The following is a 25,014-nucleotide window of genomic DNA, read 5'->3' on the forward strand; positions in this document are numbered from 1 at the left end:
CGTTAACCAATAGGCTTCAATCAAGGAGTAAACAGGAGTTTCCCCATAGTGTCAGCTAACTGACGCAATGCTCGTTCCCATTATTTGAGGGAACCAGTGTTACATGAGTAACCTATTCGTTTTAGGGCCCTGGAGAAGTTTGACCTGCCCTGACATTTGTGCATTTTCGGTTGCTGAAAATTGGTTGGTGCCGACTTTCACATCTACCGGAACTGGGTCTGTTTGTCCCATTGTCCTTAGGGTCAATGGGACCCAGGGACGAGACAGGGAGAGAAAAACAAAATCATATTAGCGTAGGGGCCGTTCACATGTAATGCAAGTGTCACACAGTGATGTGGTTTAATCAGCTTAGTTTCAGACAGACTAACTATTGCGGCATAATTATATTATCCACAGTTGAGGATTTTGCAAATTGGGGGCCCACTGCGACGGTATATTACGCAAAATCCAATACCCGCCGTGTTATTCTGTCATCTTTTCTCCCTTTTTTCCCAAAATGCGATAAACGCCACTCCTCCTTTTTTATTTCTGTCATCTTTTTTCCCTTTTTTCCCAAAATGCGATAAACGCCACTCCTCCTTTTTTACAGAACGCAATAAATCTATTCCAGAAATTGCAGCGGACCATTCACGCAATGTAAACAAACATGGCGGCGCGCTGAGCTAGTTTTCCTCATCTACTTTGTACTTCGTGATCAACAAACAAAACAAAATAATACTTTAATGGCATTGATAAACCTGTGATGGTTTTCTGTGACGGGAAAGATTGTCATTAACATCTAATAATTTACGCGAAGCACTCAGGAGACTGGTGCTTATCTCCCGACAACATCAAGCTTCTTATGCTAACACATTGACCCCAGGGGATCTTATGAAAAACTTTACATTATTTTACTCAAAGTCAACGAAAATCGACCAGGACCAAAACATTTTACAGCTGATCGCTGTGAAAAATGCTAAGCAACGGCGTCAAGTATAACCGCTGCAATATGAGTGTTTTGATTAATGACATTAATGTTTATTTTTTATCAGTGTATATCACTGTTCAACTAAATGAATATATCATGGCAAAGATGAATGCACATTTATACATTGATTGAATAGATTTATAGCATTTTGAAAAAAAAAACGTCATTGATTTATTGCATTTTGTGGAGAAAATAATTTGTTTTTATAATAAATCTTTGAAAATCAAGTTATATATATATTATACAAATTTGTATTTTGAGTCTCTATTGCAATGGTAAGATAAAAAGCGGAGAGTTATCGCTGGCAATAATGTCGACCCCAGGTAGTTAAACCAGTGTCTTGTGTTTTAACGACTTGCCCATAGACCATCCCCTCAAAGTAATCAAGACAGAAAGTGGACAAAAGAGAGATTAAAACACCAGGTGGGAACGGGAATGTGTCTCTCTCTTGCACTTGTGATCCAATAAACGAAAACGCATGTTAATACCAGGTGTTTGCATGTTAATGCCAAAAGAAAAGAACATAATGTAAAGAACAAAGCAAAGAACAAACATAAAGGAAAAAAATAATATACAGTTAAAAATATTTCAGCATTACTGATGAACAACCAAGATCTGGTCTTATTTTGATCTTGAAATTAAAGTTCTACAAACAACAACATATTGCGAGGCCACGTGCACCAAAACCCCCACTTTCCGTGAATATGTTCTCATTTTGCCATTCAGGTAACTGGGCTGCATTTATTCATTCCAACAACTGGCCTCTACAGGGGTTTGAACCAGCAACCTCATCTTCTCTAGGCTATATCATTCCCCATTAAGCGGTGCAGTCAGAGTCTAACGCTGCAATACCTGCTGCTTCACAGCCTGGGATAGAGTGTGGATGTGCACCAAGCTTTCCCCTCACCATCAATCATTCAGACCTGCGAGACTGACTCAGTGAAATGAGCTGTGCTGAGAGCGGAAAGATCACACATCTCAGGAAAGTCCAGTGCGGATGACACTTAGTGGTCGTGTAGTAAGATTATAGGGATATGTGTGGGTGTGTGCTTAAGCGTGCGAAAAGGGTTTCTGAGGGGTTTTCTTATGAGACGCAGTGGCAAAAGTTTAAAGAGGACATTTCACAAGATTGAATGTGAAGATGTGAAGTTCTAGCTTAAAATATTTATTATAGCATGTTAAAATTGCCACTTTGTAGGTGTGAGCAAAAATGTGCCGTTTTGGGTGTGTCCTTTTAAATGCAAATTAGCTGATCTCTTCACTAAATGGCAGTGCCATGGTTGAATAGTGCAGATTAAGGGGCGGTATTACCCCCTTCTGACATCACAGGGGGAGCAAAAATTCAATTACCTATTTTTTCCACATACTTGCAGAGAATGGTTTACCAAAACTAAGTTACTGGGTTGATCTTTTACACATTTTCTAGGTTAATAGCACTGGGGACCCAATTATAGCATGTCATATGATGTTGTTAATTTGATTTTGGAGCAGATTTATAGCATAGGCAAGGCTAACCCAGTAACGATGATGATTGTGATGATTAAGGTAAAAATGTCATGCAATGCATCATTGAAAGAGAAGACACTATTAAATTATTACTCTGTGAGATAATTAAATAACTGTTTAAGGAGTAAAGATGGTTATACAGTATACTGTATTTAAGGAGGGTTATACAGTATACTCACTGTTGAGTATAATTTGATGTGATGGCTGGTGTTTATTGGCGATGAGAAGTTTTATAATGAGTGTGTAAAACATGTATTAACTTTCTCCCTACACCTCACTATGCTATTTTCCGGTTATTATTATTAATAATTAATAATTCAGCCTCAAAATTATGAGGGTATAATCCTTGCATTATTACATTCAAAAAGAGGTTGACTGTGATATAGATTAGATTAGATTTGTTTATTTAGCCACACGACAATGCCGGTGGAATTTGTTTTCGGTACATAAAGTGATATATAAGTGATATAACCACAATTCAGAAAATTCCTAAATCGCAAATCCAGTGTCAACCAGTGTCATTATTGCAACTGATTGATGTAAAAATTGAATATGATATGGAGACCAAATGTTGAAAAGGCTATAAAACTATACAAACTACTTTCTCATAGCGTCTTACACTTGTTGTATCGTCTATAAGACGAATGTAGGATCAAGGATTGTACACAAATCAGACTTAAAAAGCTTGCAAAGAATTTGTGATGTTATCCCTTCATTTGCTAGCTATTAACGAGTTAAACGACAAAGATCATGGGCACAAAGATCATGGGCGGCCTTGCCATTACAGTCAAACGCTAACTGTTTACATTCATTGCTCATTTAAACAAAACTTAGTCAACTAATGTGGTCAACGTCTAAGAGGTTAAAACATCACCATAATGAATGTTTAGCTACTGGCTCCCTGTTTAAATCAACAGTAGCAGATGTTCCTGGACTTGTTTTTGGAGTTTTGCTTTGGGTACTGAGCATAGTAAGTAGTGAAGGACAGGCCTGAAAAAGCATAGCAAAAACTTTTTATTAGCAAACTACACTTCTCAGGGTATACAGATCTTACAAAGTGGTTATCATGGCACACAGTTTTTAAAACTGTGGCAATTCACATTGACAAAATTATCAGAAGTCATTTAGTGTCAGTGAAAGTTGCCAATCTGAGAAGTCATCGACTGTTGCCGTTGAGAGAGAACTGAGCAGAGTTTAACTTTATGCAAATAAGCAGTAATGCGCAATGTCAACTGCTCATGAGAATACAGGTCATGGTCTGCCTTTTACATAGTTACATACTGGTAGTAGGAATGTCTACTGGCTGCACTGTTTAAAATAATGGTTCTTAAAAAGAAAGAACATTTTTTGGTTCCCCAAAGAACCTTTCAATTAAAATATCTTAAAATATTTTAGAACATTTTACCACTACAAAGAATCATTTGTGTAACAGTAGGGTTCTGTGGATTTTAAACATTCTTTATGGAACTATACAGCCAGTGGTGTGTTTACCATTTTGGGGGCCCTAAGCAAGTCCAAGGACCTGGGGACCCCATGCCCCAACATTGCCAAGGTTTTTAATTTGAATTGTACAACAATAACATTGAGAATTAAGTTAGAAATATATATGAACAAGATTTATTTTATTTTGAACTTTATTTAACATGACACAAAATTGTATGTTGGCTGAGAAGTGCAAAACAAAATAACAAATCTAAAATCAAAACAACAAAAGACACTTCTGTCAAGCAAGACAACTGCGTCACTCAACTTCCGCTTTTCTTGGTTTTGACTTCATTTCAACCATTACACTGGAGCTTAACAACAACTTGAAAATATGGATGATAAATGTATAAAGTTATGTATTTAATATTGTGTTCTTGTGGTAACATTATAGGTTATTTCCATGTTAGCATTACATAACTGCGTTAAACTGTTTGAAAACCAGGTAGGTAACGATAACCTTGGGAACAGGGATGCATTTTAAAGTTAAAACATTACCTAACTCTTTGCCTTTTATATTTAAATGTGATTACTTTACGGTCAAAATGTTGTTATTTATAATAGCTTGATAGATACATCCACTTAAAGTGCTAAAACAACTTATGCTGATGCTATTCATTGCCCTTACCTTTCTGTGTCCAATGTCCATCTATAAACACCATTCCATCCTACACACAGGTGTGTCCCTGTCATTAAGATGCTGTCGCAGTGTTCCTTGTTATGTTCATTATGGAAAAATTATGTTTTTATATTAAAAGTTTTTTTTTCTTTAAATATTAAATTTGTCATGACGGCAAGGTAGTTACATTTATGCTATTAATGTTACTTAACATTTTTCCCAGGGCAAAGTATGTACATATTTTCCGTTAAAAGAACAAACATATTTGTAAAACATGTATTTGTTATTTGCACATTTGGTAATACAAACGGATAATGAATAATAATACTAATAAAAGCTTCCACGATATAACAAACAAGGTTGGAATCAGTTGTTTGCAAACCAACATTTTCTTTTTAAATTTGAGCATGACAGACAAAATTACTATACTTACACATGAATCTCATAACAGTGTACAATTACTAATGTTTTACTGTAAATAAAGAATGCATTTACAATGTATGTTGTCAAATGTTGACATTACACATGTGCAAAAAACTATCTACATGTTATACAATTCTGCCACAAGTTTAATATGTAGTATGTTATTTAAATGTTAAGATAGAAATGATCCATTTCAGACAGTTATATTTTGCTCACTCTATTTGTATTTTCTCAACTATAAATTAACAGCCATTTCAGGCTAGTTTTAAATTTTTATTTAAATAACAGTATCTGTGAAATCTAACAGTTCTGACTCCTTGCCACTGGTTTACACACTGCCATGTCGTGTAGCTTCAAGCGCAATTCCCTGTAATAATGAATACACAATTATTTGACAAACATAATTATTAATTGTTTACCAACATTATCAAGTCTAACAAATATTAATATCCCACCTATGTCGTAAGATGCATAACAGAGCCAGTGTCATTATATTGAAGCCAGTGGTTGTATAGTAAACAGTCTAAAACAGCATTGCCACTATTTGATTACAATTGTGAACTCTGCACTTGCGTCCTAACTTCCTCACTCTTGCATCCCGGTCGGGACGGAATGATCCAGCCATTAAAGGACGCAGCGAGTTCCAGGAGGAGAGCTTCCCTGAAATGTCTTTGAGGGGGAGTAGTGGACATCAGGATCTGCGAGCTTCGAAGTCCCGATGTCCCTTGGAGCTGACCGAGAAGGATCGCTCGGAACTCCAGGACGGGCTCAAGCTAGCTGTCACCATGCCCGATTCATTCCCCGGGGTGACAGCCCATAGCCCACACATAAGCCTGTTCCTGCGAGGGATGAATCGGTCCAGTTAGCTCCCCTGCTGATGGAGTCGTCTGGTCCTGGGAGGTCCACCGCCATGCTCGATTCAGGGCTCTCAACGGACGCCACGCCCGATTATTTCCCCGGGGTGGTTGCTACCATGGGTGAGCCCGTTTCCCCGAGATGGTGGGAGTCGACCCCTGGGTTGATCGGATCCTCGTCGGTTCCCAGGAGGGTCGAGTCATCTGGGTCGGTCCCCGAGATGCCCGCTCCGGTTTTTCCGGCTTCGCCACGGCTTTCTGCCCTGCCGGCTTCATTCCGGCTTCGCCGTGGTCTCCAAGCCCTCCATCCCTCCCCCAGACTCACCCTTCCAGACTTTTGTTTATGTTTGGGTGTTGTCTGGAAGCCACTCTTTGAGGGGGGGGGTTATGTCACGGTTGTCAAACCGTGTTCTGTGTGTGTTTGCATGTTTTCTGATTGTTGTCACCTGGACTCTCATTTGTTGATTACCTGCCTCATTATCACCAGCTGTGCCTCATCTTCACTTGTGTGTATATATACCCAGTCTTTTGTATTACCTGTTGCTGGATCATTGTCATTGTCGCTACTTTCATGTCTGTTCCTGTTTCTTGTATTGGATATTCCTGTGTTACCTGCCGTTGTTTTATTCTCGTGTTTTGTTTCTCGTTCTGTTAATAAATGTTATTTATTTCATTGTGAACTCTGCACTTGCGTCCTAACTTCCTCACTCCTGCATCCCAGTCGTGACACAGAGGTGCTGTCCAATCAGCAGTAACCATTCCATTTGCGCAATATACCTACCTTTTCAGATTTGTAGTTTCGTTGTTGTGTTTTCTGACTTGTTATTTTGTTTTCTGACTTGTTTTGCACTCCGGCCATGGTAAAATTGTCTTATTCAAAATGATACAGTTTTCCGTAAAAACAAAAAAAAGGTATTATGTAAAAGATTAGAGATACACTAAAGATGAATTTGATTTATGTATTTTCTGCGTGATTTATACCTCTGCGTGGTGTCTCTGTAGCCTCTCATTTTTCTGCTTGTATTTCACGATTAGTGTGGATCAAAAGATTATGCTTGTCACTGATCAAACCAAACCACCATTCACAGGTATGAAGCCCGAAGTCTCAAAGGTCAATTTGACGATTGAGTGAATGTTGCGAAAGCATAAAGAGAGCCGAGCGAGTGCTCATTCCAGCACTTGCATGTGTGACTTTGTGCGCTCTTAGCAGGTGCACTTTCGCGTGGAATTTTTTTCACTTGTGAAGCTAAAGTAGCCTATATATTCGCCCCCGCGAGGATGCTTTTCTATGTGCTTATATAGTTCTGTGTGTATACTTGAACATCTCTCGCTTGTGCATGCTTTATATGCGTGGCTTGGATTTGGATCTGAATAAACACAACATACTTTCGAAGATATGTTTACCATGCCCCCCTTTTAATAACTCTGTGCCCCCAGTTGAGGAACCAAACACTGCCTTAAGCAAGACTCTTATTTTTATCTGTTGTCTGGTAAAAAAAATTCTATGTATCAAGGCCGCAATCATAAATAAGAAATCATTATAAGTTAACTGTTTGTGGCAAGTAGAGGGCCCCAAGCTCGCAGGGCCCCACGCAATTGCACTGTATACAGCCCAACAAAGAACCTTTAAAATAATTTTTTTTTTAGAGTGTATAGTACAGGATACAATGGACTTTGTGGACTCCAGAGATAAAACTCGTTATTACTTTTAAGTTCCAAGATTGTATCAGCCAAATGCTGTTTTTCATAGCTCATTAGACTTAAATTGCTCAGTTATGTTTCATTTAAGTATGATTTTTTTCCCTTAGATTCTTTCCCTAAAGTTCCTTACCCCCCTCTATACCACATTACACCCTCCCCCACTGGTCCTGGCCTGTAGGCACTCAGTTCTAAAGTTGTGAAATTGAGATATTTAGAAAAGAACACCATCACCAGCAGCTTGGATTGTCACAGAGCTCACATACTATTTTGTACATTTTTAAAGGACCTATATTTGATGTATATTTTACCAGATCAATGGTCAGTGTGTGTGTGCTGCACTTATATTTTCTGTCATGGATGTCAGAGTTTTGACATTTTACATTTACATTAAGTATAACAAAGAAATAGTCATTAGCAACAATGTGTTTTGTTTTGGATGCTGGTCCCAATTATGGATTTGGCTTGCTAATGACCTTCTTATACTTTACCAGTAAGAGTTCTTTGGTCAACCAGCTTTGCAAGAAATACTATTCTGTTTGATCAGTATGTTTGCATATGAAAAACAGCATGGCTATGCTGGTTTACCAACTAGATCAGCACCAAATCAGCACTTGGTGTTAAAAATCAGCCTGTATCAGAATGAAAATTCTAAGGGTGCATGTATATTTGTCATCTGACCTTTAATGCAAAATCTTTTCCACCTATGGTTATTACGGCAGTTTGTTTTTACAAGAGTACCATGAATCCACTTCTCTAGTTGCCTCTGCATTCACCGTGTAGTTCTTTTCCTTAATCTCTGGAGTCTCTTTTTCAATCATCTTTAGCTTTAATGTGACTGTCCAGCTTGGCCAAGCACATAAAAATAAAATAAAAAACCTGGCCACCGTGGAATCAAAAAGGTTCTATCCCTCTGAGATGTCCTGAAGCAGTCAGACTGCCCTCTCATCTCTCTTGGGCAGCCTTTGATATAAAGACACCAGCCTACACGTTGACCTGCCTTCTAGAACATGGGACAGCCACATCAGACCTCCTTTATCCTGTGAATGTATAGCTTCAGGGTTCAATATTGTTTGATACTATTCTTGTCAGTCATTCTTCCACATGAAAGGGCAACTTAGTTGTAGCAGTTTTTCCAAATTGCTACAAATAAAAAGATAGGATAGTTGTAAAGAAAAAAGTGCAGAGCTATCTACAAAATGTGTGTCATGCATTTATGAAGGTATGGAAAATGTGATGAAGAATGGGGGGGCATGTAGTTTGAAAACGTTTTTTGTTTAAGTGTTTTGACCAACTGTATTTTACTTGTAACTTGGACCTAGTAACATTGGGTTTGTACAATAATTTAAATAAATAAAAACTTGAAATCTTTTCTTTAAACAGCAATAATTATTTGTAAAATTACTTATGTTTTCTCATGTTTTTAAATAAAAAATCTTGGTCATTCCAAATCGTTTAATGGCAGTGTAAATTTGAATCAATTTTATGGTATCTTAGCCTGTCACAAGTACCTGATTTTAAATATAAGGTTGGCAAGGTAGTTTGTGTTTATACCGCAGGTAGATACCAGCATAACGCAATGATGTAGATTAAGCTGTGCCCACCTGCACAAAGTGTTAGCCAAGCATTCCCATCTCTGTTTATGTCCTTCTGTTTTAGACCTTGAAACTATACAAATATACAAAGGTCAGGTAATTACACAATGAACATGAGATGGGGTATTAACGTGTGCTCTGGCTCGTATATTTGCTTGCAGGAAAGCATACCACCTTTTACCAATAAGAGCTTGGGTTTATCAGCTCGCTTTGTCTTCCTCACTGGCTTGTCCCATTTGATTTGTCTTCTCCTCTAATGCACCGGCCCCAAAATGTCTCCAAAAAGTAGTAAAACAAAATGAAAGAGGTTTTTTTCTTTGCATGCTTTTGCTCCCTCAGGCACTGTGAAATAATCTGACAAAGACACATAATGCCATAAATCTTTGTCGGCCAATCAAGCATGGCTGTAAGCGGTCAATTGAGTATGTAACTAGATGCCCTCAGTTTCATCTGTTGTCCTTAGGGAGGGTGGCATGTAATCTAAGGGCAATACCTCTATGTCCCTGTATATCAGGCTCATGTACTGGACAGCCCCAATCAACACCTATCTGCTCACCTAACATTCTCTAATCATTCAATAGAGCCAGTGTGGGTATGTCATGTTTACGACTCAAAAGTTGCGGCTTCCTGTGGAACTGAGAATCCTTGAAGCTAAAGTGGAGTTATGAGGTCACAATCCTGTACAGTATCTAAAGATTACTTTGCAATTAAAAGAGACTACGCTGAGAAGCTAAACATTTTTTACCTGCTTTTCAAGATGACTGGGCTCTAGCAAATTAACCCTGGATTGCTTAACCTCTCGACGTGCACTAGCTCAAGTGCGGGATGACGTCAGTTTTTTTAACACTGCTAACAATATCTATATAGCCTAATGTCTACAAACATTAATAATATTAACATTACTATACATCGTTTAAAAGGTTTACGGGTTTAGCCGCAGTGTATGGTCGCTGTCTTGAGATACAGATGCTCAAGCATCATGAATGTAGTATTTTGTTACAGAAGTCTAGATGACAACATGCAAAATATAAACGGGACTTCTTACCTATTTGTTGATATAACGATCGCAAATCGAATCCAGTCTGTTTCAGATGTGTGAATTACTCTTTAAAACCATCTTCAATCTGTGAAATATAGACATATTGTCCATTGTTAACATCAGATTTCGCATGAACGTCTTGTAATAGAATATAATATACAATCTGAGGACTATGTACGTCTTACATTCTATATGAGATTACATTCGCGTTCAAACCCGCGTTCAAACTTTGTTTTAAAAAGTAGGTGGGAGTATAATACATAATATTCAAACAGCGCTGTCAAATATCGTGACGTCATCTGGCTCGCTTGTTCCTCCAATGACTTCATGGAAAATATTGATAGACAGAACGTGTAGCCAATTAGATAACGAATCCAACGATCTTTGTGTGACGTTTTATTTCCTGGTGTGAAAACGGCATTTTATACGCTAACATAAGTATAAATAATAATAAAAATGAACGTGGATGCATGTAAACAAAAGACTTTTATTTTGGGGCTGACTGGCACTGAGAAAAGGCACTAGTTTTACAAAAACCCTTGCAAAAACCTCATTTTTGGGCCTATTGACTTCAAACTTAAAACATAACTTCTTCAGTCTTGTGGCTTTGGCATCATTTCATTTCTAGGTTTCACACACATATTTATCATTAAGATTTTCAGTATTAAAAAAGATGTTATGCAAAAAAAAAATATATATATATATATATACCTGGAAAACAAGACATCAGACTAAGAAAATAGTCAGTTTGATGATGGACTTTTGACCAATTTTTTTGCTTTCCTGTGTAATCTCGGGAGTTCCCCTGGATTGTAACCACCGTAGTTTTTGCTGTCTCATCCTCAATTATATTTTTGATTTGTTTTGTGACAATCCATTAAAATGCGATGATATGCTGCTTGGAATCCTTTTAATTTATTATTTGGCTGTTTTGTGTTGAAATAGACTTTTGGTGCTTGGTGACATTTGGAAAATCCAGGCATGGATTAAAACCTGTTCTAAACTCATATCCTACAGTTTAATAAGGGACAAAGGAAGGGGAAGTGAATGTTGAAAAGATACAGAACGCGGGAAAAGGTCAGAGGAAGGAGGAAAAGCAGGAAAGAACTGATAAGTGATGGAAAAGATAGGAAAATACAGAAAAATCAAAATTAGATCATCAGGATGCGGAAACTGGCAAGTGTCTTTGATCTAGGCCAGTCCAGATTTACCATTATCTCAATATTTTAATATCATATTTATTAACAGCTTTTCTTATGAAAGCAAGACTTTTACATGCTGAGTGACCTGGCAACACAAGAGCATAAGCAATATGCAATGAAGTTACAGACCATCGCCATTTGTTGCTTTTGTCTCATCCCATTAGGCAGTTTCTAAGAACCAAGATGCAGAAAGCCTCTTTTTTATGTTATCCTTTATACCATTAAGAGAAGCACAGTGCATCATGTATGACTCAGATGCTTTACTGCTTTACTGTCATCTTGTTTTCTGAGAACACATTTCTAACTGTCTTAGCTGTATCTGTATTCAGGGCACAATGCAAACTAGATCTTATGCTATGACGAAAACACATACAGCCATCATCTTTCAAATATGAACACCATAAACACTTTTCATTCATTGTTCACACTATTTGGCCCCATTTTTCTCAACATTTATGACAAACTATCATGTTTAATCAAGGTCAAGATGACTCAAAGCTTTTATTTGTTAACAGAGCTAGTTTTGATAACCCTGCAGTAATTGAATTTGTTTAAAACATAAAATAGCTGGTCTTATTGTTTAAGATGGTTGGTTTTATGTGGAGAAAGGATTGATATTATACACTGCATAATCCTAAATTGCAAAAATGTCAGAGTTGGATGAAAGGTACAGAATATGAAGTTTTTCAGCCATCAGAGGCAATACAGTATGTTTTAGATGGACACAAGCCATTATCAATCTGTAATTGTTCTTGAAGATAATATCGAGGAGAGAGAATCAAAAGGCATAAGTGACATTTCACCAACTCACTCGTGTCTTTTTGGCAGCAGAAAGAGCTCATCAAGATGTTTCATTATATAGATAGAGACATGTAACCCAAAATCACCCAAAATGTCACTTACACCCTTTTGGTTCTCAACCCTCAATATTGTCATTATTCCATGATCATTGGTATGATTGCCACTCTAATGTAATACACAGAATACTGTGCACAAAAATCATGTTAATACTAGGGTACAGAATGTACAGTAAGTACATTTTTGCATGTTTTTACCAGTATTGTAGAAGTATTACACTGTAAGTGGACATGCTGTAAAAGAAAGTGCAACTTTATTTGTCTTTTACATATGCTAAAAATCTTTTAAGCATATGTTTATGTATTTGGTTTCTTTGCATTTAACAACAGAAAATGTTGTTATTTGACTACAAAGATAATTTGAAAGTAATATCATGCCATACATTTGCAAGCCAGTCTGGCCGTTTATTGGTCAAAAACTATTTACATGATATCTAGGCGAACAACGGTTTCCCTTCCCTTTCTGGTGTAGTATGAAAAATATTCTACATTATTTGTTCTACATAACGTGTGAGATGATGCAAAGATGTATTTGCTGAAAACAATATTTTACAGACTTCAAATGTACTTTTCGTGACCCACAATTCAGAGCATCATTGGGTGCTCCAGTGCAATGTTTACAAGGGTTAGCAGCATTTGTGCCTCAGAGCCCATATACCACCAAGAAGGTCATTAAGCCGTTTTCCCATGTGCAGTGACAGATTCAGAGTCTTTTATCTTAGCTTAGCTTTCTGGGCACTGATATGAATGTTTGCCCGGCGGTGCTATGACTCACTGTTACGGCTGGCTGTCAAATGCCTGCTGAACAATAATTAAATAATTTTAGTACTCACACACTGATGCTAGTCTGACCTATCAATCATATCTTTGTTCTTTTATCAAAAAAAAGAGGAGACTGGTAATATTACACATTTTTGACTTTTTTTGTTTTCTCTCTTACAAAGAGTTTGATTAAAAAGATTCGTTTTATTTATTTATTTTTTATTTTTGTCTTTATAAAGAGTGCCATGCTGAGCTGTGAAACAGGGGTATTAATTATTATGCCAATTACATGAGCTGATGGGTTCCCCCCATGCATACAAATGCACTAAATGCACTATACATGACACTAAAACCCTGGGTATAATCTATTTATTTTATGCATACGCAAGCGTATGCACACAGTCAAACACATAGCCTTGCAAAGCATAGTTCATTTGACTCATACATGTATGCATAACGTTCACTTGCGTACACATAAAAAAATTACCATATTTCGTACTAGCTTGTACTAAAAGCTAATATTTAAAAGAGTTTATAGTGACATATAGTCCGGAAAGATTTTATCTTTGGTCTCTAGTTTAGAATACAAATTTCTGTTCGTTGGAGCATTATTATATCAGAAAAGCATCTCTCGTCATGTGTCTTAAAAAAAGTAACCCAGATCAAGGGCGCATTATGCTAGCTGCCAGTGATAAAATCTTGTTTTCTTTTTTTAAAGAAGGAAGTTAAAGTGAGTCACATCAGTGAGCCTAAGCTTTATTCGTTTCTCTTGCTGTACAGTCACTCTTTATCAGTGAACCCCTGGTGAGCATGGCCCGTTTGTATAGCTCCACCAGATGACTGTCTGCCATTTGCATAGATATGCAAACCGCGGCTAGATCGTGTTCGCTGTGATGCTATCAGACACTCATCTCACATAAATCCAGTCACCACATGCTACTTATCTGGGCCATTGTTCCATCCCACATACTTTAAAAAGTACTAACGCTCTGAAAGTGTCTAAATCTAACGCTCCATATGCAAAAAAATCTACAAAACACAATGATACAGTGTCAAAGAAAAAATGATCCATATCTCATCGCGGGAAAAAAGCTAATTCATAAAATGTTATCCGTGTCTGTGTTTTGTCTTTGTTACCATATTTTCTGAGTGCCTGTTATGTCTTTATTGGACAGAAAAGGGCTTTTGTGTTTTTATTTGTTGATAGCCTTTGTCACTATCTTTGCTTGTTGTTGAAGCTTTAAAAACAGGAGACTTCTCAAGAGACTTTGCTTTTTTATGTCCTTTTTCGGCCTCATTTACTTTCACAAAGTGCTGAATTTACTTGATGTCTTTGTGTTTGTTTGCACAAAAGCTTTTAATGTATTCCCCTGATTTACTTTCTTGGCAAAGAATCTATTGGAAAGACATAAAGAAACCAGAGTAACCTGTTACAGAAACACCTAATGTGTTGTCGTAAAAGATGTATGATGAAATTGGGGGTTGCGGTAGGCTAATAGTTAATGATTTGGGATACTTGAGCAAACCTTACATTTCAAGGAGAGGTGACCCTGAAATCGCAGAATTGCTGTTTTATAGCCATTGTGTACTTGCTAGGCTACATCTAAGGAAATGTCTTTATAATTAGTGTCTCTGATTCCCTCTTGTCTTTCTCCTCCCAGAAACCTCTCGAAACGTCACTCTCCGGGGCCGCTATCACTGCCAAGAGGGCTCCGAGATCAATGTGAGCCAGCTGTGTGACTTCAACCCTGACTGTCCACAAGGGGATGATGAAGGAGAACATTGCCGTGAGTATTAGTGCAGTCAATTTGGAGAATGGGACCAGAATGGGTCTCAGAAGGGTGACAACGTATATTTAATGAACCCATTGTGTGTTTGCCCAATACATAACAGAAGTCATGTTTATTGGACATTGCAGGAACTGTTCTGGCTTTAAATCACAGTCATACATTTACATACACCTTGCAGAATCTAGAAAATGCTGAACATTTTGGAAAAAGAAGAGGAATTTTAAAAAATGAAGGTTTGTTTAATGTAGTGGTGATACTTTACAATAAGGTTATATTAGTAAACACCAGTAAGTGCATTAACTAACATGAACAAACAAACAAACAATGATCAATATCAGTAGGACCTCTTGACTTTAAATTTAAGTGGTGCAGATTCTGGGCCGTATTGTAGGCTCAGGGCTCTCAAGGAGTCACTCATTTCGGTCTTTCGTCACGCACTCCCGCCACACATTGTATTTCTCACGCAGGAAAAATATTTATCATATATTTAACACGCTGCAGCGCCCAAAATGTTCTTTGTCGCGCCTGCCACTTATCAGCCAATCAAAAAAAAAAGAACGAAGCTACACAATAGCTAATCAGAAAATTTTAGATTAATAAGAATTAAGTGAAATTAGAAAATATGTAAATTAGAGGGAGTTTGTCATCTAATTTATCTGAAGGATTTTGTGAGAATCTGGCCAGCTTGTAGAACTTTTAAACTGTATTATCAACACAAGGAAGACACTGTGGTAATAATGGAATTTACAAGATAACAAGATAAACAAGAACAACTAAAAACACTACTGAATGATAATAAAATACTAAAGAATAGAAAAAGATGGAAACGAAAAGAATAGAAAATTGAAGTGACTTTATGGCAGAATGTTTTCTGTTTCTGATAAGATGGAAATCTTATTTCTAATAACCCAAATAATCAAATAATTATCTGCTAAACAGTAAAGAAATCCGTTATGCAATATTGAAAAGCATCTATTGTAAATAGTTACTAATAGAATAGTCCAATGCCATGGTTTCAGGAAAGATATTTACGTTCTGTGTAGTCGGCCATATGTCAGGCTTTTCCGTGCTGAAATGGGGAAAGAGTCAGGTTCAGTTCAACAGCCTTGAACACGAAGTGCTGTGAAAATGCTGCTCTCTGGGAAGCACTGAGAGGATTCTAGTGATCTGGAACATGCAGACACTGTCATGTAGTATGTGCAGAAGGTCCTTAACAAATCTGGAACACGCAGATGAAGGTCCCTTGAAGTCAAGGTTTGCTCTTCTGAGATTCACCTTGTTGCAGACATCTGTAATTGCCTTTCTGGATGTGAGACTCGGAACGTGGAGTGATCCGCTTAGTCTCTGGACGCACAGGCCTGAAACTCAGAACTTGTGGTCGATCTGGTTCAGTCTCTGTTGTCAAACTCAGAACCAAAAGCTGTAAAATCTCAAGGAGAGATTCAGAAACTTGGTTGGTTTTCCGATAATTTGTAATTGTCTCTCTCAGCGGGAGTCTCAGAAGTTGGGTGCTCTGTTCAGTCTCTTAGCATGCAGCGGGAGACTCAGAACTTAGGGTACTCTGTTAATGTTTTTCTTTTCAGGGTGAGACTAAGAGCGAGGAATGTCTGGAAAAAATGAACTTTTATAACATTTTAGATAAGGAGGAGTTTTCATTTTGGCGCTTTCCTAATGTAGAACCGTGATTGGCTGTGTATGTCAGAGGAAGCCCACAGAATGTCCTTACCTCTCGTTCACTGCAAACATGTGAAAATATAATTGAAATTAGGCTCCTCTTGTGATGTAAGATTCCAACCACAGCACTGCCATTTAGTGCAGAGATCAGCTCATTTGCATTTAAAAGGACACACCGAAAATGGCACATTTTTGCTTACACCTACAAAGTGGCAATTTAAACATGCTATAATATTTTATCTACATGGTATTCTGAGCTAAAATTACAATGGTAAATTACTTTTAATTTACTTCTAATTACAAGTTTTTTAACAAATTTACAAGTTTTTTAACAAATTTACAATGAGTGAATAAATGTACAAGTTTTTTAACAAATTTACAAAGTGTGAACAAACTTACAAGTTTTTTAACAAATTTACAATGAGTGAACAAATATACAAGTTTTTTAACAAATTTACAATGAGTGAACAAATTTACAAGTTTTTTAACAAATTTACAACGAGTGAACAAATATACAAGTTTTTTAACAAATTTACAATGAGTGAACACATTTACAAGTTTTTTAACAAATTTACAATGAGCCAACAAATTACAAGTTTTAAAACAAATTTACGTTTATTACGGAAAGGGTAGGTACAATACGCTGACGTCACGCATCCGAGCCTCCGGTGGGAAGAAACCCGGAAGTATCGCCGTGAGTCACATGAGAGTTGTGAATGCGATGTTGTGTATTAGGCTGTACATCCTATTAACGGAAAGAGAGTGATATATAACTTTTCATTGCTTCCGAAGTGACTTAAAGGGATATTGGACCTTATTTTCAGGTAAGTGAAATAGTTTAGTTAGCTAACGCTAGCTTTTCAAGTTGCACACGTTTTGGATGGCAGTAATCAAAATAATTAACTGACTTTCTCATTAGATTACAGACAACACGAGAGGGTGGTTCAGACTTTTTAATCAGGACTGCATTGTTTGTTCGCTCCCGGGGTTACATAGACTGAAACGGGGAAGCGTGATGAGTTTGTTTACATGGTGCTGTAACGTAAATTTGTTTTAAAACTTGTAATTTTGTTCGCTCATTGTAAATTTGTTAAAAAACTTGTAATTTTGTTTAATTTTTTTTTTTATTTATTCACTCATTGTAAATTTGTTAAAAAACTTGTAAATGTGTTAAAAACTTGTAAATTTGTTAAAAAAAACTTGTAAATTTGTTTTTAATCTTGTAAATAAGTAATTTACCATTGTCATTTATTTTTGCCTTTCCAGGCCACGGTAAGAAAAGACTAAAGACTAAACCTTATTGTGTGATAAAGAGCATCACAGTTAGATTTTAAGATTAATTTTACTATGATTTCAGTCGCTGACATGACATTACTCAGTCAATAATAAAGATATTATCTGTTTTATTTATCTTGTCAACATATCACATGAATAAAAGCCGATGATCAGAAGCTTTCTTTTATAATTTAAAATACCTAGTGATCTTCCGAAAGGGACCAAAAGGTCAATCAGACCACCCAGATAAAGTAAACACTGTCCGCAGGGCTTGACATCAACATCTGTCAACAAATGTTGGTAGATTTCAGTGGTGGCAGGTAAAACAGCTTAATGTAGTTTTTTTTAAAGCCATGTGAAATAATAAACGCAGTGCAACACTACGAAACTGCAACTCCCATGAACACTCCCTGCATATAAAGAGCTCAGGGCGTACAGTATCTGAGAGTGCGGGTCCAGTTTTGTGCAAAGGCAAATTAATCTGTCGATGGGAGAGAGCATCATCATCATAATCATCTGCTTTATACTTTTGCACAACAATAATGCCCTCTTGACAGTTGTCAGTACTTTAAATATAGTCTTAAATCACAGAAACCATGATCAAGCATATAAAATATTATCTGCATAAACAAGTTGACAGTAATATTCATGTACATATCTTGACTGGGGAGTGTTTACTGTGGTTGATAATACATTTAAAGTGTTTGTAGGTTTTTTTGTGTTTATCTTTTCAGTTAATTTTATACACCCCTGCACCACTTTTATTAGATTCTTTAAAAGCTACTCTATTTATGCCTTACTAAACTGCATGTTTTAAATCTCTATGGGGCAGTTTACCGGACAGGGTTTAGATTAATCCAGGACTAGGGCTTAGTTCCCTTTCAGTCGGTCACTACGACGTCACGTCGTGACCGACGAATTGGGAACCGCTTCGCGGGTGACCTATCTACTTCGAGAACTATCAAAAACGCCAATGAACTTGGCATGCAGGTATTTGCATAATGCCGGCGCCGCCCCGCCAGGTGCGTATATAAGGCACAGGTGCATAATACCAAATCAGCTTTATTGCTTCGAAGCCGGCAGACATCTGCTCACGAGAAGCTATTCTAACTGATCTTCGTAGATCCTGTTCTGGGAAGAAAAGTCTCAGCTTGCTGAAGTTGGTTGGGCAAAGACACCTCAGCGGAGGCTCGCAGTGTTTTTTTCCACCCTTTCTCTCTCTCTCTGTCTCTTAATTTAGGACTTGAGTTCGAGTGAGTGCGTTTGCCTCTCCCTGTGTGTTTCACCAGCTCGCACAAAAGAGTGATTTCCCTAAAAGAGCAGCACGTTTGAGCTTTGTGTCTTTTTAAAGACAGCCACTCATTCGTGTCACGGTCGGGGTCGTCTTTTTAAAGATGGATTTCCGTCCGTGCTCCGTTTCTGGATGCGGTGTGTTTATCGCCCCCCAGGATGGCCACAAGCGTTGTCTCTCGTGTCTGGGGCTCCAGCACGCAGAGGCAGCGTTGCGTGATAGTTCATGCCCCATCTGTGAGGGCATGACTATAGCGGATTTGCGGAGACGGGTGTCGTTCCTCCGGCAACGGCCCCCGCCTTCCCAGTCTGGTGCTGCTAAGGGCGCAGCTACCAGATTGGCGAAGGATGACCTCCGTATAACGGTGCTGGGTCGGTCTGCTGGTTCGTCCAGTAGCTCCCAGCGCCCTGATCCGTTGCCAGCGGAGGTCCCGATGGAGACGAGCGGCCCGTGTTCTACGGTGTCCTCGCGCTCTGTCGAGCCTCCACCTGACGCGATATCCACCGTAACGTCGGAGGGGGGGTTGTCAGCCTCAGACGTCGATCCGGATCCGCTCCCGCCTTCGGGCCAGGTTGCGGCTTCTGCGTTCGACCCTGAGATGGCAGCCATGCTCGCTCGGGCGGCGGAGGCGGTCGGCTTGGAGTGGACTAAACCTCCCCCACCTGAACCGTCCCGCCTCGATGATTGGTTCTTCGGGGGTGCCAGGGCTTCTCAGTCCTCGCCCCCGGTGCCTTTCTTCCCCGAGGTGCATGAAGAGCTGACGCGGTCGTGGAAAACCCCGTTTTCCGCCCGGAACCGGCCGTATCAGCCTTCACCTCTCACCTCTCTCGAGGGTGGAGATGCCAAGGGGTACACTGGTATCCCGTCAGTGGAGCGCCCGGTCGCGATGCAGTTGTGTCCGGCCGGTGTCGCTTCCTCCTGGCGGGACCAGCCTACTCTCCCCTCACGGGCCTGTAAGCAGTCTTCGGCGCTGTCCGGTGCTGCTTACAAGGCTTGTGGGGAGGCAGCCTCTGCCCTGCATGCCATGGCATTGCTGCAGGTCCATCAGGCTAAGGCTCTGAGGGATCTGCACGCGGGAGGTCACGACTCGGCGGAGTTCTCTGAACTACGTGCGGCTACTGATCTGGCGCTTCGTGCGACCAAGGTCACCGCACGCGCCGTCGGGCGTGCGATGTCTACCCTGGTAGTCCAGGAACGCCATCTCTGGCTGTGTCTGGCGGACATGAAGGACGCTGATAAAACCCGGCTCCTGAATGCTCCGGTTTCCCAGACCGGCCTGTTCGGCGAGACGGTCGAGGAGTTTGCCCAGCAATTCTCCGCGGCCAAGAAGCAGACTGAGGCCATCGCTCAGATCATGCCACGTCGGAAGCGTCCTGCGCCTGCCCCATCCACGTCGGCGCCTCAGCCTGCTCCTCGCCGAGGGCGTCCTGCGGCGGCCGCCTCCGTTCCTCCCCGGGGCTCTTCTAAGAAGCGAGGAACCGGTCGTCAGCAGCCCGCCCCGCCCGCTCAGCCCGCTGCAAAGGGTGGTAAAAGAAGATCAAAGCGGCCCTGAGACGGGCGACCTAGAGATGGAGGGGATCGCTCTTCGGGAGATGGTGAAGGCACCACTCCCCCCACCGGAGGAGGGCCGGTTGGGGAATCTTTTGTTTCATTTTTCTGTTCCGCCGACTTTTCAGTCGGCACCCACAAATCCACAAAAAGAGCGAATTCCACTTCCATCTCTAGGTCTTCAGATGAGCTCCGGAGATACGAGAGGGCTCATAACCCCCCCTCGTTCTCCGACTCATCAGAGGAGAACGAGAGCGACGCACGGGCTCATAACCCCACCGCGCTCTCAGCCGGTAGGAGACAGCTACGGGCTCATAACCCATCGTCTCCCTCCTCCTTCGCCAGAGGGTGCATCGAGTGGTGTGAGGTGTCTTCAGCAGAGCCTCCCTTACTCAACCACCCAGCAACGGACTCAGGTGAGTGTTATTACACACAACACTGCTGTCGGTGCGGCCGTTACGCACACACCGGCGATCACCTCCGTTGCGCCCGCCGCGGGTACACCGATCGTGCCTTTAGTCCCTCTCGCACGGTATCTGGGGGCGTGGGAACAGCTTCCCAGCCCGTCGCGTTGGCTTTTACGCACGATTCGTCTCGGCTATGCGATCCAATTTGCCCGGCGTCCCCCCAAATTCTCCGGCGTTCGTTTCACTACGGTGAGAGCTGCCGATGCGCACGTCCTCCGTGCGGAGATCGCTGTCTTATTGGCGAAAGACGCGATTCAGCCGGTCCCTCCAGCCGAGATGAGGTCGGGGTTTTACAGCCCTTACTTTATTGTACCCAAGAAAAGCGGCGGCTTGCGACCGATCCTGGACCTGCGTTCGCTGAACCGTGCACTTCACAGAATGCCGTTCAAAATGCTGACGCCCAAACGCATATTTCCATGCATTCGTCCAAACGATTGGTTCGCATCTATCGACCTGAAGGACGCGTACTTTCACGTATCGATTCTCCCCCGACACAGGCCGTTTCTCCGCTTTGCGTTCGAGGGGCGAGCATACCAGTACAAAGTCCTCCCATTCGGGCTCTCTCTGTCGCCCCGTGTATTCACCAAAGTAGTGGAGGGGGCTTTAAAACCCCTGAGAGAGAGAGGTGTGCGCATTCTCGCGTATCTGGACGATTGGCTAATAATAGCTCAAACACGTCAGACGCTGTGCGATCACAGAGATTTAACTTTAAAACACCTCGCTCGTTTGGGTCTTCGGGTCAACTGGGAAAAGAGCAAGCTTTGCCCCGTGCAGAGAATCTCTTTTCTCGGTATGGAACTGGACTCGATCGATTTGACAGCTCGTCTAACAGAAGCGCGTGTACAGTCGATTCTGACTTGCCTGAATACATTCAAGAGCAAGAGCGCGGTCCCGCTGAAACAATTTCAGAAGCTTTTGGGGCATATGGCAGCAGCCGCAGCTGTAACTCCGCTCGGACTGCTTCATATGCGACCGCTTCAGCGTTGGCTTCACGATCGAGTCCCGAGGAGAGCGTGGTTGCGCGGCATTCACCGTGTTATCATTACACCTGCGTGTCGTCGCACTTTCACTCCGTGGTCAGACCGTGCGTTTCTCCGAGCCGGTGTCCCTCTGAGACAGGCCTCCAGGCACGCGATAGTATGCACAGATGCGTCAGACACGGGGTGGGGGGCCACATACGATGGGCTTGCGGCTTCGGGGGTCTGGACGACACCCCAGCTGCATTGGCACATAAACTGCCGGGAAATGTGGGCTGTATATCTTGCGCTCGTCCGTTTCAGCAACGAGTTACGGGGCAAAGATGTATTAGTTCGTACAGACAACACTGCGACCGTGGCGTACATCAATCGTCAAGGCGGTTTACGCTCGCGTCACCTGTCGCATCTCGCCCGTCACCTCCTCACTTGGAGTCAGAAGAATTTGAGGTCTCTTCGTGCCATTTACATCCCGGGCACGCTCAATGTAGAGGCGGATGCGCTCTCTCGGGCTGCGCGTCCCGGCGAATGGCGACTCCACCCCATTGCGGTTCAGCAAATTTGGAGACGTTTCGGCAAAGCGCAGATAGATCTGTTTGCTTCCCCAGAGACGACCCATTGTCGCCTGTTCTATTCACTAGCCGACGACTCGCTCGGCGTGGATGCATTGGCACACAGCTGGCCGCGAAACATGCGCAAATACGCGTTCCCTCCGGTGAGCCTCATTGCGCAAACCTTATGCAAAATCCGGGAGGACGAGGAGAGCGTGCTGTTGGTGGCACCGTATTGGACAACCAGGAGCTGGTTTCCAGAACTCTCTCTCCTCGCGACAGCCCCTCCGTGGAAGATTCCCCTGAGGAAGGACCTTCTTTCTCAACAAGAGGGCACATTATGGCACCCGCGCCCCGACCTGTGGAACCTCCATGTGTGGTCTCTGGACGGGGCACGGAGGATATGAGTGATTTACCGCAAGAGGTATCTAACACTATTGCTGCTGCGCGAGCGCCGTCTACGAGACAGGCTTACGCGCTTAAATGGAACCTGTTTGTCGACTGGTGTTCTTCCCGAAGTGAAAACCCCCGAGAATGCCCGATTAGTGTTGTGCTTTTATATCTCCAGCGTCGCTTGGAGAATAGGCTGTCACCATCCACTATTAAAGTCGATATCGCTGCGATATCAGCTCACCATTCACCCGTAAACGGTAGAACAGTGGGTCAGCACGACCTAGTCATCAGATTTCTCAGAGGCGCTCGAAGACTGAATCCTTCGCGTCCCCCCTCTATTCCTCCTTGGGACCTGTCCTTGGTGCTGAAATCACTCCAGGAAGCCCCATTCGAGCCTCTGCATAGTGTGAGTGTTAAGTTTCTTACAATGAAAACTTTAACTCTCCTTGCTTTGGCTTCTGTTAAGAGGATAGGGGATATTCATGCATTTTCGGTCGATGAATCGTGCCTTCAGTTCGGGCCGGCTGCATCCAGCGTAACACTGAGACCCCGGCCCGGCTTTGTGCCCAAAGTTCCCACCACTCCTTTTAGAGATCAAGTGGTGAATCTCCAAGCACTGCCTTTGGAGGAGGCAGAACCAGCCATGGCTTTGTTATGTCCTGTTCGTGCACTACGTGTGTATATAGACAGAACGCAAAGTTTTAGGACCTCAGATCAGCTCTTTGTTTGTTACGGTGGTCAGCAGAAAGGAAAAGCTGTCACCAAGCAGAGGATGTCCCATTGGATTGTGGATACTATAGCCCTTGCATATCAAAAGCAGAATGTGCCTTGTCCATTTAATTTACGTGCCCACTCTACTCGCAGTGTGGCATCATCTTGGGCACTGGCTCGCGGTTCCTCGCTAACAGATATTTGTAGAGCTGCAGGCTGGGCGACACCTAATACGTTCACAAGATTCTATAGTGTTCGTGTCGAACCGGTTTCCACTCGGGTTCTTTCTACTAACTAGTTAAGAATGCCGAGGGTCGGCTCGTGTGTCGGCTTGGAGCCTCTATTTTGGTGCTGCACATTTGCACCATTATGGAAGGCCATCGGGGCAAAAACGTCTAAAAAACTGTTTTTGCCTCTCCTCCACCGCCCTGATAGCTGGTGTTGCGGAGCATCCGCTGTCAACCTATCACTGATGTATTCTCTGTAAACCTGTGTAGGCTAGGCGTCCACATTTGTCCCCTACGTGGGGTTCATTTGTGTGTATAGTCCGTGGGGTTCTAATCCTCCACGTTTTTCCTTAAGCAGAGCCTGCTCTGCATCTCTCAACATACCATGTATTGTTCAGAGACTTTATTTTGAGCAACCTGTCGGTTGTTTCATATATTTTTATGTCATCCATTTAACCTTCTTAGGGGATGGCTTCCGCAGTGTTCTAGCTCCGCTCAGTTTAGACGCTTCTCCCAGTTCGCTGCTTCACTATCGTGGGTTAAGGAACAGGTAGTGACCGGCCTTCTGCATTTCGCCTTAGGTTCCGCCCCTTTATGTGGAGGGCGGAGGGCTTTTGCAGGCACTGGAAGGGTTCAGCTGCAGTGGCGTTTTGGTAGGGATTCCCAATTCGTCGGTCACGACGTGACGTCGTAGTGACCGACTGAAAGGGAACGTCTCGGTTACGTATGTAACCCTCGTTCCCTGAAGGAAGGGAACGGAGACGTCACGTCCCGTCGCCACAGTTTGCTGTTCCATTGCTGTCCAGGCCGGGCACTGTTGCTCGGCTTCTCAGCAATAATATAGCTGATTTGGTATTATGCACCTGTGCCTTATATACGCACCTGGCGGGGCGGCGCCGGCATTATGCAAATACCTGCATGCCAAGTTCATTGGCGTTTTTGATAGTTCTCGAAGTAGATAGGTCACCCGCGAAGCGGTTCCCAATTCGTCGGTCACGACGTGACGTCTCCGTTCCCTTCCTTCAGGGAACGAGGGTTACATACGTAACCGAGACGTTATTTTGGGACATTTAAGTAGTTTTTACAAACAAACCTTACAAAAACAATAC

General features: G+C 41.7%; 1 protein-coding gene across 1 annotated transcript in view; it reads left to right on the forward strand.

Annotated features, from left to right (window-relative positions):
- The window catches only part of LOC141362609 (ALK tyrosine kinase receptor-like), an 810,085-nt gene that overhangs the window by 658,563 nt on the left and 126,508 nt on the right, over window positions 1–25,014 (forward strand). The window contains exon 6 of the mRNA XM_073864911.1: window positions 14,666–14,791. Within this exon, the coding sequence (XP_073721012.1) occupies window positions 14,666–14,791 (126 nt within the window). The remainder of the gene's footprint in view (window positions 1–14,665; window positions 14,792–25,014) is intronic.

This window comes from Misgurnus anguillicaudatus, unplaced genomic scaffold, assembly GCF_027580225.2.
Source record: "Misgurnus anguillicaudatus unplaced genomic scaffold, ASM2758022v2 HiC_scaffold_28, whole genome shotgun sequence".
NCBI lineage: Eukaryota > Metazoa > Chordata > Actinopteri > Cypriniformes > Cobitidae > Misgurnus > Misgurnus anguillicaudatus.